Raw genomic sequence first — 17,860 nt, 5'->3', positions numbered from 1 at the left:
CCATGGGATTGGTTGTTGTGCTGGGTCGTCATCGTTGTCGTAAGCGCCTTCTTCTTCGCTGGTGTTTGTTACTGTTACATTACTGCCATCGTATGGGCTGTGTCAGGAATCACTCAAATAGGAGCAGTGTACAAAATTTAGGCACTTCACTTTATTTGATTTTTTTTTTATTATTTCTTTTTTATGATAATTTTTATTTTATTTAGATTTTTTCTACCCATTTATACTTTTACTCCACTACATCTCATAGGCAATTAGGCAAATATTATACTTTTTACTGCAGTACATTTATTTGACAGCTTCACTTACTCTGCAGATTCAATAAAATATACATTCAATAAATTAATTATTATATTATATTATTGTATGAATAAGGTTTTACTGGGTAGCTGATGATTTGCAAGTAACCCAGCAGTATTTAAAATATATATATATATAAGTACATTTAAACTAGCTCCACATTTACCAGCTGCAAAATTAAAGCGATGAACACATGAATGCATCAGTAATTAAACCCTAATAATATATATATTATTCTGAAATGGGCCATTTTGCAAAATAAGAATTTTTACTTATAGTAGTTTAAGTATATTGTTATGCTACTAGTTTTGTACTTTAACTTTACTTTTTGCTTGTAACAGAGTATTTCTACACTGTGATATTATTTCTTCTACGTAAAATCTGAGTACCTCTTCCACCACTGGCTATAATGCAAGTAATGGTGTAGCTAAAAATAAATAAATAAATAAATAAATAAATAAAAATAAATTAAATTAAATTAAATATGCAGTAGTAGTATGCGACGCAATAGGATAATAATATATCAAAAATATATAAATAAATAAATAAATAAAAACAATGTAAACCACGCCTTTAAGAGATATTTTTACGGTTGGACCACGTGACCCGGCTGTCAAATATGGCCCCCTCCTACTGGGTGTGAGAAGCGACAGCTGACAAAGGAAAGAAATCAGCTAAAAAAGGACGTCACCTATTCATCACACACCGCTCTGCCGTCCAGATAACACTGCACATATGTGGTACGTACGCTTGTCTTTGTGACCGTGGGCTTAATTCCCGCTCCTCCAGCAGTTTGCTGTGTGTGGCGTTGTGATAACTCAGCTGTATTTCACCGCTAGCTTGATGCTGTCCGAGGTTGCAGCATCCTTGGCTTGTACATGGGACGCGTTTGACACTTTGGTGAGGGGTAGCTGGCCTCACTGGGCTCTATTAGCATGGATGTGACAGTTTTCTTTAACATATTATTTATTCGTCAAGATGTGACGGCCATGTGTCAACACAACCTTCACAGCTGATTCAGCCCAGTGAAAACTCTGTCCAATCTACACTCCCCCTTGAACGGGAACAAAAGGTTGCAGCTGATGTAGAGAGGGCATGCATGTCTCCTGGGGTCTCATTCACGTGCTGGGATAGTTGGGTGGATTTCACACTGACTTGGTGAGTGTTCAGTGTGGCCATGGTTCATGACCGAAAGCAGATAAAGCAGGAGCAAGGTTCACTGTCAGGATAAGCTAAGATGACTCATGGACTCAGTACACTCAGACTCACAGTTACTAAACTCAGCAAATTATTTTTATTATTCTATTCAGTGGTGATTTCTTTTTGAATAGAAACCTGACTGATTTCATTTCCCCCTTTTTTCTAGACATCCCTAGCAAGTGAAAAGTGGCTGCCAAAGGATGAAGTGTGCCAGAGAGAGGAAGTGACAGAAGAAGGCCTTCATTGTTGCAGACCATCTGTTCAGATCAACCCTCCTCCCTCCCCTGTGAGCCTCCACCCTGCAGCCATGCAGATCAACCCAGTGTACGTGGAGTCCTCTGTAGTTCTGGCTGTGGTGCTGTGCGTCCACATGGTGGTCTGGAACCAGCACTCCTGGTGCAGCATAGCCCTCTTCATCCAGGCTTTCTACGTACAGCACAAATGGGACCGTCTGCTCAGGTCAGGGGGCGCTGTGTTCCAGTTCCGTCCTGCGGCGAACAGCGGCATCGTCCCGGCCTCCATGGTGATGCCTTTGCTGGGCCTGGCGCTGAAAGAAAAGTGCTCAGCCTCAGGGAATGTCTACTTTGAGCGCTTCTCCATGGTGGTCACCATCACAGGCATGATGCTGGCTCTGTTTCTCTCTCTGATTGCGCTGGGCATCACTAGACCTGTGCCCACCAACACTTGTGTCATCGCAGGCATGGCCGGCAGTGCAATTCTCTACACGACAAAACAGACGCTGACGGTGTCTGAGGTCATCGAGGTCCTAGAGGTGCTGCTGATCTTTGTCTATCTCTGCCTGATTGTGCTTTACCTGCTGCCACGCTGCTTCACACCGGGAGAGGCACTCCTCATTGTCGGAGGAATCAGTTTCATCGTCAACCAGCTCATCAAGCGCTCACTGAACCTGGCAGAGGTCAAAGGTGATCCAGTGAACTACTTCCTACCGGTGGTAGTGGTGGGCTCACTGTTGCTCGGTGTTTTCTTTGCCCTGCTCTTCTGCTTCATGGAGTCTGAGACCTGGGTGTCATCACTTTTCTTTCACATGATGACAGCCGTTCTGGGTCTGGGTATCCTCATGCCATGGCTCTCCCTGTTCATCGGCCGGCACCCCATCATGTGGCTGTTAGACTTCGTTACGTTAAACGACAGAAGACTTTGTCTTTTGGGGTACTGGGTGTTTTTAGCTGTTGTGGCCACTTGTGTTGTGCTACACCAGAACTACCAGCGCCAGTCAGGCTCCAAGAAGCACCAGGCCTCGACTGTTGTCAGGAAGTACTTCCATCTGATTGTAGTGGCCACATATGTTCCAGGACTGATATACGACAGGCAGCTGCTTCACGTGGCGTCTGTGGGTTGCTTGGCGGTTTTCTTGTTCCTGGAGTACGTGCGTTACTTCCGGATCAGGCCGTTGGGTCAGCTGCTCAGGCAGCTGCTCACCTTGTTCCTGGATGAGAGGGACTCTGGGCCTCTTATCCTGACCCACGTTTACCTGTTGCTAGGCATGTCCCTGCCCGTATGGCTGTTCCCCGGGCCCTGTGCCCCTAAGGGGGTACTTCCCGGTGCAGGGGGTCTTGTGCCTTACGCAGGTGTGCTGGCCGTGGGGGTTGGAGACACCGTGGCATCCGTGTTCGGCAGCACCATGGGGGAGATCCGTTGGCCTGGCACTAAGAAAACCATGGAGGGGACTGCAACCTCTGTGTTCGCCCAGATCATCGCTGTGGCCATGTTTCTCATCTTTGATGGGAGCATCAATCTGAACTCCACCTACTCGTGGATTGTTGGCTCTATCACTCTGGTGGCCATGCTGGAAGCATACACCTCTCAAATAGACAACCTCCTACTCCCTCTCTACCTCTTCATCCTGCTGTTGCTTTGACTGGACAGATGGCACAAACAAAAACCGATCTCTCCCACTGTCCTCAGCTCTTTCTAGGGGGAAGAAAGATGATGAATTTGGAGAAAGTGTAAGAAAAATCAAAACGTGATAGTAGAACTAAGAGAATTCTCTGTAGGAATCAGTGGACTGATCAGCACAAGGAAAGAGCTGACAGCTTAATCAAGCTGAGTAATCGTTAAGTCACCACACCAGTGGGACACTAAATAAAATGTGCTCCTTACTTTATGTGGCAGCAGATGTGATGTTAGCATGACATTAGAGTCTGTGGCCCTCAGATCACAAGTCATTTCAGTATCTGTTGCTTTGAGGAATGAAACATTTCAGAATAAGTTCACAAGAAATCTTAGTAAAAGCTGGTAAATATGTTTTGAGTATTTTGAGCGGCAGCGGCGGCGGTGTGTGGTTTGGTTTCTCAGCATGTCAACGTCCTGAGCACCAGGCACTCGACACCAACAGCTCAACAAATTATGCAACAGGGAATAGCAAAATGGAAAAATGTCCTTTTAAACACTGCTGGACAGCACAGACGCTGCTATATGGCACATTCTGATCACCAGTGAGAGCCCTTTTTTGCAGATGGATACACACCTTTGTATTGCCTTTGAAGAACATTATTTCAAGTTAGCTTATTAATATGTCTTTTTCTTAATCAACATTTTTGTTATTAGATTAATTTGCCTCTCGGATGGCAACATGAAGGACTCACTGCTGAAAATATTTGCCTAGAGAAGTATATTTTCTATCACACATTACCTACTATTGTAGATGAAAGCATGACGGCCCCTCCGACTCTTCTTTAAAAGGGCTGATTTATACTTCAATATGGCAGAAACTCACTATGCTCTTGCATGACACTAATGTGAAATTCAGTACTGTAACATGTAAGTACGGTATTCTACAGTATATTTTTGTCTGAGGTTCGATGGGACCCCTTAAAGGTAAACTTAATATACACATTTCCTTGTGGTACTGAGCCTTCAAACCCCACATATTTCCGGAGTCTGTAGATACGCCCCGGGCCAAGATTATGAACAAAGGCCCTTTCCTTTTTAGCAACTTTCTTTTTGCAACAATTGTCAGTTTTATTTTATATTTGCTTTGTAGAAATATCCTCAGATGTCGTCAGGTTTCACCTCATCATTCTTAGATGAGGGCAGTTTATAACCTGAAACTTGATTTCAGCATGAATTAATTAACAGCCTTACAGTTTGTGTTCATCTGGAAAAGATCTCAGTGTTTTGTTTTTTTTTATGTTGTTGTAACAGTTTATTAGCATGTTCCTACTAGTATGTTGTTTTTGCCATCATTCTTAAAATGTAGTATTGCATGTTGAGCGCATCGGAGAGGAAAGATAAAACTGATAGGCCTGCTGTTTTAGTCCGTTTGTTTAATACTGATTTGAGGACAGAGAAGCAGGACCTGTGTGACTGACTGAGTGATGGAAAACAAACCTCAACCCTTTGATTTCTCAGTTTGGTTTTAAAATTAATAAGAGGTTTGGATGTTGTGGTGGAAAATGATTCATACACGCATTTCAGTTGTTTTTCATTTAAGTTGCGTCTTACCATGAACATACTTGAAAATAAAAATGCTTACTGTTGTCTGTAAGAATAGGAATCCGCCATCTTGTCTTGACACAAATGTGAAAGAAATGACCTTAATCAAGAATATTGTTGGTTGGTGACAATGTTGATGAGAAGTTGCTGAATAAAAGTAGACCTAAACATCAGATGCATTGTGAAGTTTCCGTAGGAAGTTGATCAAAAAGCTTAAAATGTTTAATCAGATTAGTTTTCCAGTCTATTAAAAATTCACATTTACAAACATTGATACCTTCATTAAAATGTGGATTGGTCATCATTTATTCAGTAATGACTTTGGTGCAGTCTATGTGTAGCTCAGAAAAATACATGATGTCATACAGGATATAAAACAAGCCGTTACAAATTGGCAGCACATTTTCTGTGTTTAAAACAGTTCATACATGTTGGTCCTTCTTCAGGAAAGAAAGGATCTTGTGTCTTTCCATGAGCTGCAGCACCAAGTGGACAAAAAGATCCTTTATTTGGTGTAGAGAGGTGGGAAAGGGAGTTCTTCAGTGGGTTGCAACCTTTAAAGACCAAAGAGATGGAAACATGGCAACATGAGTCTTTGTGAGACATAACACATTGTCCTATTAGGGACTGTTGCTTACTTATGAGGGGGGAGAGGATGGTGCAAAAAGGGGGAGGCATGTAAAAAAAAAAAAAAAAAAAAAAAATTATGCACTGGCGAGAGTTTTTTATTTTTGGCTGAGGGGAGAGACATACAACTTTAAATGGTTGTTCTGAATTTACAGCAGATTTTTAAAAATGGCCAAAATGACAGAATTGATCATAGCAAGAAACTGTAAAAACAGAAATTATTTTTGTATTTTCAAATTTCCGGCAGTCCTTGAACATGTCATGTGCGACAAAAGCCTTTGTCAGAATAAAAACATAACCAAATCTGAGCTTAAAATAGTGATATCATCAAAATCACTTTATCATACATCTCATTTCAAATTTTGCCAAAATAAGCTGTTTGCACTGACTAATCAACAAAAATAAGGTAAATTTGAAACTCTAAGAACAAATTTATGGTAGAGGGAGGGTCATGTATTGTCCCCCAGTCACTCAGGGAGGCTTCAGGAAAAATATTTGTAGCTTCAAGGAGAGTCAAAGTACAATACAACACTTAGTCATCCCCCAGCCACCCCTCTCCTCTGATAAATAAAGAACAGCCCCTTATAAATTAAAAATTGAGTTCATAAGCAATAAAACACACTCCTAACTCAACACAGGGTGCCACAGCTATTCTTTGTATGGTATGACCATTAGCTTATGGTGGCTAATGTTAGCTAAATTTATAGATATGTATTGTTGTGTTATGTTTGTGCTGCTGTTAGAATACATTTTAGCATTTTATCTTTATCCCATTACATTAATCACTGAAAATGAGAAACGTGTTTCCGCCACCTTAAAATGAGCTGTTTATATCTACATAGGATAGGGGGCCAGTCATTGCCATGTAGCACGGCCATGTTTCTACAGTAGCCCAGAATGGACAAACCAAACACTGGCTCTAGATAGGACCATTCCTTTTTTTGCATGCACCACTGTAGTTAGAAACTAGTTGTTTTTTTAATGTGAAACTGCTTTATTCCATGTTTTTACTGGTTTAAATCATTGGGTCTGTTTGTTTTGGATCGAAGAAAACCTCTGCAGATAACTCAGCTCTCAGTAAAAACCACCAGAACGTCTGGACCTTACTTTATCAGAGAAAAAAAGTGCACACATAAGCAGGTGCTGTGCTAGCAGCCCATCTCAAACATGCCAAACAACATTGAAGAAACACTGATTTGTAATGTCAAACAGCTTTATTCATTGTTTTTACCAGTTTTAATCACCTGGTCTGTTTGTTTTGGAGAGGAGGAGACTGATGGAATCATTATCAGTAGTTCACGTTTGGCACATTGGAAAAGTTCCGACTGGTTGTAATGTGCAGTCCTCACCACTAGATGCCAATGAATCCCCCTAAATCTTACACTATTCATTTAAAGTCAACACCTCATGCTACCTAGTCTCGCCACCAGACAATCAGAGATCTCCGCCTTCTGATAGTCTGGGGACACTCCTTTCTAAAGTGTGTTTAACACACCGGCGAAAACGGCCGGCAACAAAGCAACGGCTCTTGCATTTTTGAAAAGGACACGCTCTCCCAGAAATGTGCGCAAACACACAGAGAACTTGAAAATAGATGCCGAGAGATTTAACTCCTTTTTATCAAACGTGTGCTCAATCCACAAGATTGTGGAAATGAAGGACTTACAGCGACTTGGGCCATTTTGTACCGCTACACGTGTTTCTAGTCGGACTATGTTTACGAGCACAAGAGTTCAGCGAGCCACCGAAGGACCGCCCTGCAGATTTACTATTGGTTCTGCAATGTAGGGAGTTTTTTTAAACTCTGAAATTGTATCCGCCCATCTAAACAGAAAATCAGGGAGAAAGTCATCAGTCTTTAGTTAAGCAAAGCATCTAAAGACTGACTTGTGAGTCTATATGCTACCTGACTGAGAGCTATGAAAACTGGACCACAAGCACAATACAACAGACATGTCTCAGGGTGTTGTGACAGGGTTAGTAATAAGCAGCAGCTGCCAGCCAAATGCTAGTAAAATATGCAAGTGGCTGCTAGATTTGCCTCACTCACCAGCCAAACACAATGGAAATGATGAATTTAGTCACTAGCTATGTTACAGATGAATGAATACAGAATAATATCTACAAATAAGCAAATCAATCATAGATCAACAAGTATGATATATTAGTATAGATCAAGCTACACAGCAGTATACAGTACTTACAGTTGGCCCCACCTTTACCAGCTGCAACATTTAAATGTTAAGTACAGTTATTGATCAATGATTATAATCTACTAAATTATATGTGATTCCAAAATGGACCATTCTGATTAATGAGTACTTTCACTTTTTTCACTGTAAGCAATTTTAATTTGTAAGGGGCTCTATGCGAAAATCAGAGCAGGCGAGTTGTCTGCATAACGTTCTCAACATGGAGGAATGGAGGAGGACTAGCAGCTCACAGTGCTAACCCCAAAAACAGCATTAGACAAAGGTAACAGTGCTGACAGAGCTAATGGTGTTAGCAGGAGGATCTGGAGGGTGGATGCAACAACACCATACCAGTATCAGGGGTAACTGCTGTATGAGTGCAGTGCAGAGTGGCAGTGATGCACTAAGCAGTGGGATACACACATGCATGCACAGCCATACTGGGCAACTAACAAAAACTGACTGCTCAATTGGTTACATCCCTTTGTGTGTACAGTCCATTTTTTTCCAATATTTTATATATTAATCAAGTCGTGATCTTAAAGAAAAGGTCATTTTCTCCATGCAGTGCCAACAATCCAGTCGTCCTTTGAAGGGGGGCTTGCCTGTAGCTAATTTCGTGTGATGGCTTTCTTGCTCGCTGCCAAAAGTACTTTGTAAAGGTATTTGTTGTGAATTATGAGATTGTCTGGGGTTTTGTCCAAGTATAATACAGTATGACAAAAGAACAATGAACGTCTATTCCAAAAATGCTCCTCATTTCTTTGGCAATTTAGGTAAAATTCTGAATGCATGAGTTTTACTTAAAACAGTGTATTTCGAAGCTGTGTTATTGATACGTTTACTTCAGTAAATGCTCAGAGGTCTTCTTCCACAACTGACAGCAGCACAAATAGAGTAGTAGCAGACTAATATTCAGTTACACAGAAATATCTACAGTTACTGTTACTTAACATTAGCCACCATAAGCTACTGGTCATAACAGACCAAGTGACGATATGTGTAAGGATAACTGTGTTGAACTAAGTAAGGGCGTGTTTTTTTGCTAATGAACTCAACTTTTCACGAGGTAGGATTGTAAAAACCATCTGCTGGAAACACCTGATTAAAGAAATGGAAAAAAAGAAATACCACAAAGCCACCCAACTCTTATAAACTCTCACCAATTGTCGGGGCTCCAGCGCGTGTCCTTGCTCTCCATCATGTGGAAGGTGTAGACGTGGCGAGAGTCCTCTGAGGTGTTTTCATGACTGCGATGCACCACCTCCCCGTGGATCAGGACGACACCACCTGAAAACAGAGCAGTCGATGAGTTGAAATGTTCAACAGCTGACCTACTCTCACGGCTTTGCTTGATGTAACACATTCCTACGACTGGTTTCATTACGGATTAATCAAATTAATCCCTTAGTCTATAAAGTGTTAACTAAGTAATGGCTTGTTTTGTCTGACCAACTGTCAAAAACACACTGACATTCAATTTATTACTTAAATATCTGATCAATTAACAAAATCACTTTTGTAGATTAAGTTGATTCATTCAAGGAAGAATTTTATATTTTAGGAAAAAATATTTTTTTCCTTTTTCATGCCGAGATGGTTGAGAAGATGAACACCACTCTCACACATATACAGTAAATACGAAGTAGCCAGCATCCAGTTAGCTTAGCTTAGCACACAGACCGGAAACAGAGAAACAGCGTGCCTGGCTTTGTTCAAAGGTAACTAAAACAGTCAATCAGCACCTCTAAAGCTCACTAAATATCATGTCTTACCTTGTTTTTAAATTGTACAAAAAACATCAACAACAACAACGTTTCCGACAACAAGGTATTTATGTGCAGGACAATTTCTTAGCTGGATGCCCCACATTATTAACAAGAAAGGAAAGTGACTGAACTAATTTCCAAATCTGTCAAACTATTACCTTAAACATCATAAATACTATTTCTTCAATCAGTTTGCCCACTTAGATTTAAAGACACAAGCAAATTACCTTTTTTAACTGGTGCAGCAACGAACTTCTCGTCATCATAAGCCTGCTCTCGACCGACAAAGTCCGTCACGGGATAGGTGCCCTTTAGGGTACGCACCATACGCCGAGAAATACCACCTGAGGAAAGGTGTAGAATGGAACGTAACATGTAAAAATGATTGGACAAAACAAGTAACACAGTATGATGGAGAAACAAAATAGTGGCTGGATGCAACAGTTTAAGGTTAGTTATACAGTGAGCTTACTGTTCTGTGACCCCGGGATAAACCAGAGGCAGCCGTTGTTAACAGTGGCATCTTCCAGGGCAATCCACAGCCCCAAAACTCTGCCCAAGGGCTCCGTGTACAGAAACGTGGCGTCTTGATGTGGTGTCACTAAAAAAAAAAAAACAGACAGAAAAACTGCTTTTAATAGTTTTTATGGAAAGAATGTTTACTGCATTACTTTCACATACACATGTCTGTATATATATTTTTTAAATCAATTTAGTTTTCATTACCTTCTCCACCAATCCCTGGTTGCTGGAGGAGACAGAGAGAAAAAAAATCATATCTTAGTTTGAACTTCCCATACAGCACCATCTGACAACACAAGGCATGTCATAGATAGACAGACTTTACCTTAAAAATGAACATGCTCTGCAGTATCACAGGACTTACAAGACCCAGCTTCTTCGCTATGCCCTAAGAGAACAACAATTAAATGGTAAGTTAAGTATTTGTTTCAATATGGACTCCATTTTCCCATGTTTTTGTGCCTAAGCGACTGATGGGAACAACAGTTTCTGAACTTGGTCCAGTGTTGAGCGATACATCTGCAGCCAGCAGCAGGAAAACAAGCTGCAATGTAACCACTTAGACATGTATACACTGTCAATTTATGTCCACTAAAAGTGTTTCTGTGCATTCCACTACCCATACTACCATACAATACAGTATGCCACAAAGAGACTTAGTATGTCCCGGTACATAGTAGGTCAAATGCAGTATGCCAAAAATACCAGGATGTTCTACTATATTCCATCAAATTTTGCAGTATGCAAGCCATCGACTGAGCCACAGAGATGACAGCTTGACAGCTGATTGACAGCTGTCAGAAGTTGCAATGACGGATGACAGCCTATTCAAGTAACTAATAACCAGTCAAACAGTAATAATAATAATAATAATAATATTAATTGACTAAGTGCCCTTATTTACGAAAATAATCATAAATATTACAAACAACAAAAGGACATAACTGTAAAAAATAAATGACAGAGAACTGCAGATGTAATTTCACTGTCTCAAATATAATGTTAGAATCTACAATCTCTGCAGTTATCACTTTAAAGTTAAACTACACACACTGCAAAGTAACAGCAGACGAGCTCAGGTGAACTCCATGAGATATAAAAGCAAGAGGGTCAAAGTTCAGGGTGTAATGTTATGAGAAAGTAGTATGTCCTGATTGTGTGCATACTGCATGCAATAGTACATACTTTTTAAGAGCAGCTGTGGTACCTAATAAAACTAAAAAGAAAAAGTATGCGATTCAGAATGCACTCTTTGTTTTTGCCACTGACAGGCTCAGATTGTTACACTAAGTGTCTGACAACATCATGGAAAGGATCCCTACAGAGACATATCTATTTGTTTACCCAAATGTTTACTCTTACTGAGTGAAATAAGGGTTTAGTACAATCAAACCAGAGTTGATGAATAGTGTTAAGATGAACCAAGACATTTTTTGTGAGTGTTATTTTCTTTTGTTGACTTTGAATGAGGTGTGTTTTATGATGGTAAAATTACTGTTTACTTAAATGGAATGTGGTGGATTTGGCAATGGTGATTTTGGGACAGTTTCTGGTGAAAAAAAAGGGTCTCACTCTTTGACAAGAAGGTCTATCTCTGCAGGGTCCTTTCCATAATATTGTGAGAAAATAATCTAATTTTATTATGGTCTTGGACCATTTTAACACTGTTTCAACAATCACCCTCTGGTTTGGTTGAAATAAACCCCAAATCACCCAGTTAGATGGAAAATATGTGGCTCTATACACACACATTTATTTAGATGGAGTTTGGTGGATTTGGTGATAGTGATTTTAGAATAACAACCTGAGCCTGTCAATGACAAAAAACACTTTCAGTTGACATAAATTGACAATTGGCAAACATGTCCCGACTGGTTATACTGGAGCCTGTTTCACAACTGCTGGCTGAAGCTCTCTCCCTCAAGACTAGACTAGTTTCAAAAACTGTTGTCTCCATTAGTCATTTAGACCCAAAAATATGGGAAAATAGGGTCCAGGTGAAAAATACCAAAGTTATCTTTTAATGTAAGAGCTGGTTATTCTGTGACTCAGTACATCAGTCTCTGACATTGTTCAACAGCTCACTCACCTGGATTTTGGGTGAATATGTAACCTTTTTGTACAATGGCTCATAGGCATGCAGTGCTACAAGACAAAAACTGGGATTAGTTATTTGCTCATGATGTTTCAGAGGATCTGATTTGAAATTTTACCATGTCCAACTTTATTTAGTGATCGCTGTCTTGGTACGATAAATTCCCCTGCAAGACAAGAGATGCTTTATCAGTCTAATTTAATATTAAACTTTAACGGGCAGGCTCGAGGGAATCTCTATAAAGCTCACCCTTGTCATCAAAAACTCCTTTCTCAAAGAAAAAGCGAATCTTGTCTCCACTGGTGATGAAATAGTCAGTATTTCCCTGTGGGTCAAAGGTTAATATAAGTCATCTGATCCAGCAGGAGCGACTGCATTACAGAGGGACTACATTGTTGACTTAAGCGTTTGCTATTAGTCTGAAAGGAAGGCCAGTGAGGTTCAAAGGTAAAACACTGTGAATCAGTGGTGAGCTAATGTACCTACAGTCTCCATGAGCCTGATCATGACTGGAAAACACTGACATTTTGCAATTAAAAGGAATACTTCACCCCCGAAATGACCAATTGTGTATCGGTTAAAGACCCTGTATTAACGTGAATCTGTGAAGACAACTTTGTCAAACTCTCACACATTTTGTGCAGTGTAATCCAAACCTCCGTTTACATTGCCTGTTCAAGGTAGGAATGCCACGCTGTGCTTTATAAATGCTATAATCGCAGAATGAGGGGATGCAGTTGTCTCGCCTTTAAGGCAGTAGCAGAGGTAGGAGCAGCACCGAATTAACATCTGCGCATAAGCGACAGCGGGCAAGATGAGCACATGGATGGGTATGACTTTTTGATGATGTAGTATGTGTGCGACATATATATATATATACATATGCAGTCTATAGACACAACACAGGAAGATTTAAAAGGCAGCTAGCAGCAGTTAGCAGCTCACTCACTGAAGTAGAACAGCAGCTGATGGGGAGACACCAAGGTCTGGGAGCAGAGGACGAGATCAACCGCCATATAACGTGGCAGTAAATGACTGTTATTGCCACGTTATGACATTGTTATTGTATGTTATGTGTCATGCTAGAGGCAAATGCTGTTGTATTACGTCACACCCGCCACGCCTCTTGCTTGGGGGATACCGGCATGCTATCTAAACTCACACTAGGGAAAGGTATGACGCTGCCTTTGTTTGGTTTTGTGTAAAAAATCAAAGGCAGCGAAAAGAAGGGACTTCGTAGTAGCACTATTGCGCAAACCCTGTGTTTAAAGGGCTCAAGCCTCATTTATCCCACGGTATGCTCAGTACTTCCCAAACAGACAACACTTTCCAACGGGGAACTGAACTAAGAATAAAACTTCTCTAAGCCAGACTCCATTGACAAAAACAGTAATTTTACCTCATTGAGCACCGGAGATGCTCATCTACCACTGCCTTGAACACTGTTTGGTCTTTTGATGTTATGAAGGGTTAGTTCGGATTCAGCAAAGTCACACAATAACACAAACAAACTAACTGATCGAGGCAGTCTTAGACCAGCAACTACCATGTTCAGTGAGGTAAAATTGTTGTTTTTGTCAGTGAAGTCTGGCTTTGAAGAGAGCACAGAGAAGTTTAACTTTAAGCTCAGTTCTCCATCAGACTGGGCTGTCTGTTTATGAAGTACTGAGCATATGACTGGATACATGAGAATTGGATTATAGTGCATGAGTTGTGTGAGAGTTAATATATGGATGTTTTGATAATGTTTTGTCGTCCTTAAATGCAGACCCCTCTGTCTTTAATTTGTGAAAATTTTCTCAGAATTTGGATTCTTCATTCATCAGAGGGATGCCACAACAACAGCATATGTCAGCAGTGTAGTCAGTGTTAGTGTGGTGTGCCTCTACCCTCTGTAATGCAATCTTCCTGCTAGATCAGATGACCTATGTTAACCTTTTGACCTTTCGAACAAAGTTTTCTTCACAAATTCATCATAACAAGAGTTGAGTAACTGGTGTACAAATGATCGTTTGTGGGGTGAAGTATTCCTTTAATTAACATCAGTGGGGACCTTACCTGCATCTGTAAGTGCAGTATGACGGAAAGCATGTGAAAGAAATAATATGGGATGAAACTGTGAGTCACTGACACTGTTTAAGACTCATCTCACACTGAGCTGCACATTACGTCACCTGTGTTTTGAGCTGCTCGTCGTGATCGGTGGAAAAGGTGATGCGGCAGTGCATCGGGACGTCCATCTCATCCACTATCTCTGTCATCCTTTGCCTCAGCTCGTCACACTCCTGGGAGGTCAGCAGCCCATCCAGAACCACATATCCATCCTCCATGTACTATAAAGAGGGAGGAAGGTGCTGCTGGGTCGGTATCAACCATTCACAGAGCCAAAGCTATCACTGAGGAGTCGAGACACGTCCTCAGATATTTTCTTTTATGTGTATTTCCACTTTTTTCACACAAACAGGCGTTCTCAAATTGACATCAAATTAAGGATCAAATGTACAGCTTTTGAATTTGAATCCATGTGGTAAAATAGTATGGCTATAAAAACATGGAGCCTGGGGTCTGAATATTTCACTCAGTGGAAGTCATTTAGTTGCAATTTAAAACTTGGGACAAGCTGTTCTTTCATGTCTGTTTCCACTTTTTACTCAGAGATGAAGTTACAGTAGAGGGATTGTTTGTTTTTTCAAATTTAAATCCAGTTAAGGGTGAAATGTACAGAATTTACACATCTGAATTATAGAAATAAAAGGGGAAAACAACACAGAAAAATACCTCAGTTTTATTTATTTATTTTTTCTTGGTTGTATCCTGGTCCTCCCTGCCTCAATCTAACATGGTGAAGGCACATCCGGTGCATTACACAATAAGAATAAACAAGCATTTGCTAGGGCAGACTTTACACAGGTCACTTGTGGCTGCAACATGTTATGTAATCAGCCTGGAATGAGCGGTCATATAAATTACATGAATATAAACGATGAAATATTACAGGAATATGATGCCACAGACCAGAAAACGTGTTTATACTGAGTTACATACATCACTGCTTGAATACGGTATGTGCATGAATATATAGAAGTACAATAAAGTGCAGGATGTTGGTTAACTACAGCTCGCCTGTAACTTCTGTACCTTTTTAATATCATGCTCACCTTTTGCACGTCCCGATCTGTCATAAAATCCATGGTTGTCTGTCTGCTTGGAAAGATCCAGCTCCTGGAACATATGCGATGTGTAACATACGGTCAAACTCCACCCTGCAGTCCCTGATTTCCGACCACGTGACGTGTCTTAGTCAATTAAAGTGTAACCACAGGGGTTGTAATAGGATTTTGGACTTTAACTCTTTCGTTGCGACACAGAGGATCATCCCAATATCCCTCAACTACTCCAGTTCGGCAAAGTTGGACCTATATTCACAGATTCGGATTTCACAGGTCAATGACTCACAAACGAAATGTTGTTGAAGCACATACGTCACTACTTTCTTACCTTGGTGAGATGTAAATTTCATCAGAACAAGCCGTCTGTTGAGCTCGACCAGTAACATTGATCTCTACGCACAACCGACTTTGAAACGAGTGCGCAGGGACCGTCTACAAGGGTGCAACACCGAAAAGAGATGTAACAAAAGTATTCAATAGTTTCAATACTATGCAGTGTAGCGTCCCCAAGATCTCTTCACACATTAATGGTCTCCTGCTGATCATACTAGCTACAACACTCAGTTTGGGAAAATATGTTTTTTAATAATTTTGCTGAATTGTTTTGGAGAAAATTGTTCAATAGTTTCAGTACTATGCAGCGTAGTGTCCCCCAAATCACCTCACACATTAATGGTCTCCTGCTGATCATACTAAAACACTCAGTTTGGGAAAATAAGTTTTTCCATAATTTTGCTGAATTTTTATTAGGAAAATGATTCAATAACTTGACTTTTAAAGAGTGTAGTGCCATTACCTTAATTTCAACCACTATGGCTCTCTGGTGGGTAAAACTACAACATCCAGTTTGTGGAATGTTGGGAATAGAATGATTTTATGCATTTTACTATCAGTTGTGTTTCACTATATAAGTTTTAGATGTGTGAACAATGAGAATACTAAGATGATTTCAGCTGATCTGAATGTGTTTGCTTTGCAGAAGCGGAGAAGTACAGGAGAGGAAGAGACATGAAATCTGAGGAGCACATACCGCAATGCTTAGATAATTAGTTTCATATATGGTAAAAATAATAGAAAGTGATGTACAGATAGTAAGGTACAGCACGTGTAGGGAGTTGTGTTGTTCTCTTGTCTTTCAAAACAGGAACCACGCCCCCACTGTCAGCGGGAAGGAGTCAGATTAACACGAGGCAGGGGCGTGGTGTGGTGAAGGAGGAAGTGGAACTGCCAATGAGAAGAGGACAACGCCTTGCGTGCACAATGACACTCTGTTACGCTCAAATATACTGGGTCAGGGAAAGGACAGGAGGTCAGACTTCGTGAACTGACACACCTTTGTTGTTCGTCAGGGACTTGAAGTTGAGACCCAGAGCTCTGTAATTTTATTCCTTTACTGCTTAATAAACTACATTAACTGAGACCGAATATCTTCTCCTATTGCTTCATTAAAGAACATGCAGGACTGAGCTCACACATAGCACATTGGAGAGTAGGATGAGCCCCCAGTCCATCAATTGGTGACCCCGACGTGATTTGAAGCCGGAGAAGTGACGGGATAAAAGACATTCAACAGCGGAGGACAGCAGTATTGTGACAACACCTGCCGCGCCTAAAAGAAGGTAATCAGACTACTGTTTTATCAAAGTTCTGCAATTGGAAACACTAAAACTTGTGTTTTAATTGTACTAAAGTCTCCTAGTCTGAAATGTAAAGGAATAAAGTTAGAACAAAACACAAAAGTGAAAGCCCCGGGGCAGGGTGAAAGGCCCTGGAGCAAATCATAAATTTGACTCCTAAATACGAAACATAGTCAACACCTCGACAGGACAGGGTGAAAGGCCCTGGAGCAAATCATAAATTTGACTCCTAAACATGAAACATAGTCGGGTGAAAGGCCCTGGAGCAAATCATAAATTTGACTCCTAAATACGAAACATAGTCGGGTGAAAAACCCTGAGATTAGGTTTTCCATCTAATCTCTAAAAAAGAAAAAGACAAGTGTCCTGAGGTGGATAAGCTCGGGAGAACCCATAAGGTTGCCCCTTGGACAGCTGAGAATATAGTCTGAAGACACGGGTTGTCTGAGGTTGAAAGACCTTTGTGTAGATTGCTACAACACAAAAGAGGTTACAGAGTTCTGCGGGCAGGAGCGTTTTCCATGTGATCCCTAACACTGAATACTATCGCTCATGTTGAGACATCTATTCAGTGGTCCGCAGAACCACCCTGATATTGGGAGTGTAAATAAATAAGTCTTTTAGGGGATATTGTTTTGTGGGTGGCTTACCGACAACCAGCTATCTTTACGGGGCGGAAGAGTTGTGTAGAGTCTATTAGAGGTGACTCGAATTCCAACTCTTTTCGTGCCTGAGCGGTGGTCGCGTTCTGTGGGGAAGAAAAAGAGGAAGCTGTGTAATTTTGCCTTAAGATAGAAGCCAATTGTCGCCGAGCCATAGGCATCCCGCACCCTCCTAGGAGAGTGGTGTAGAAGCTTGGATGTGTCGGCCTGCAATTGGTGGAACTTAAGCA

The 17,860-nt window shown here is 40.8% G+C and overlaps 2 protein-coding genes across 2 annotated transcripts; one reads left to right on the top strand and one right to left on the bottom strand.

The window, feature by feature from the left end:
* The first annotated feature begins 907 nt into the window (after positions 1 to 907).
* Positions 908 to 5,221, top strand: dolk (dolichol kinase). Its single transcript, XM_049604354.1, has 2 exons — positions 908 to 1,040; positions 1,667 to 5,221. The coding sequence occupies exon 2, from the start codon at positions 1,808 to 1,810 to the stop codon at positions 3,377 to 3,379; it is 1,572 nt and encodes a 523-aa protein (XP_049460311.1). The 5' UTR covers positions 908 to 1,040; positions 1,667 to 1,807; the 3' UTR covers positions 3,380 to 5,221.
* A 23-nt stretch (positions 5,222 to 5,244) lies between these two features.
* On the bottom strand, positions 5,245 to 15,678 carry phyhd1 (phytanoyl-CoA dioxygenase domain containing 1). Its single transcript, XM_049604355.1, has 12 exons — positions 15,660 to 15,678; positions 15,320 to 15,383; positions 14,336 to 14,494; positions 12,411 to 12,486; positions 12,280 to 12,327; positions 12,156 to 12,211; positions 10,392 to 10,454; positions 10,271 to 10,292; positions 10,017 to 10,145; positions 9,772 to 9,888; positions 8,939 to 9,065; positions 5,245 to 5,510 (listed from the first exon to the last, which is right to left on the bottom strand). The coding sequence occupies exons 2-12, from the start codon at positions 15,350 to 15,352 to the stop codon at positions 5,462 to 5,464; spliced, it is 879 nt and encodes a 292-aa protein (XP_049460312.1). The 5' UTR covers positions 15,353 to 15,383; positions 15,660 to 15,678; the 3' UTR covers positions 5,245 to 5,461.
* Positions 15,679 to 17,860: the final 2,182 nt, after the last annotated feature.

Source organism: Epinephelus fuscoguttatus, linkage group LG18, assembly GCF_011397635.1.
Source record: "Epinephelus fuscoguttatus linkage group LG18, E.fuscoguttatus.final_Chr_v1".
Classification (NCBI taxonomy): domain Eukaryota; kingdom Metazoa; phylum Chordata; class Actinopteri; order Perciformes; family Serranidae; genus Epinephelus; species Epinephelus fuscoguttatus.
This window is presented reverse-complemented; position numbering and strand designations above follow the sequence as displayed.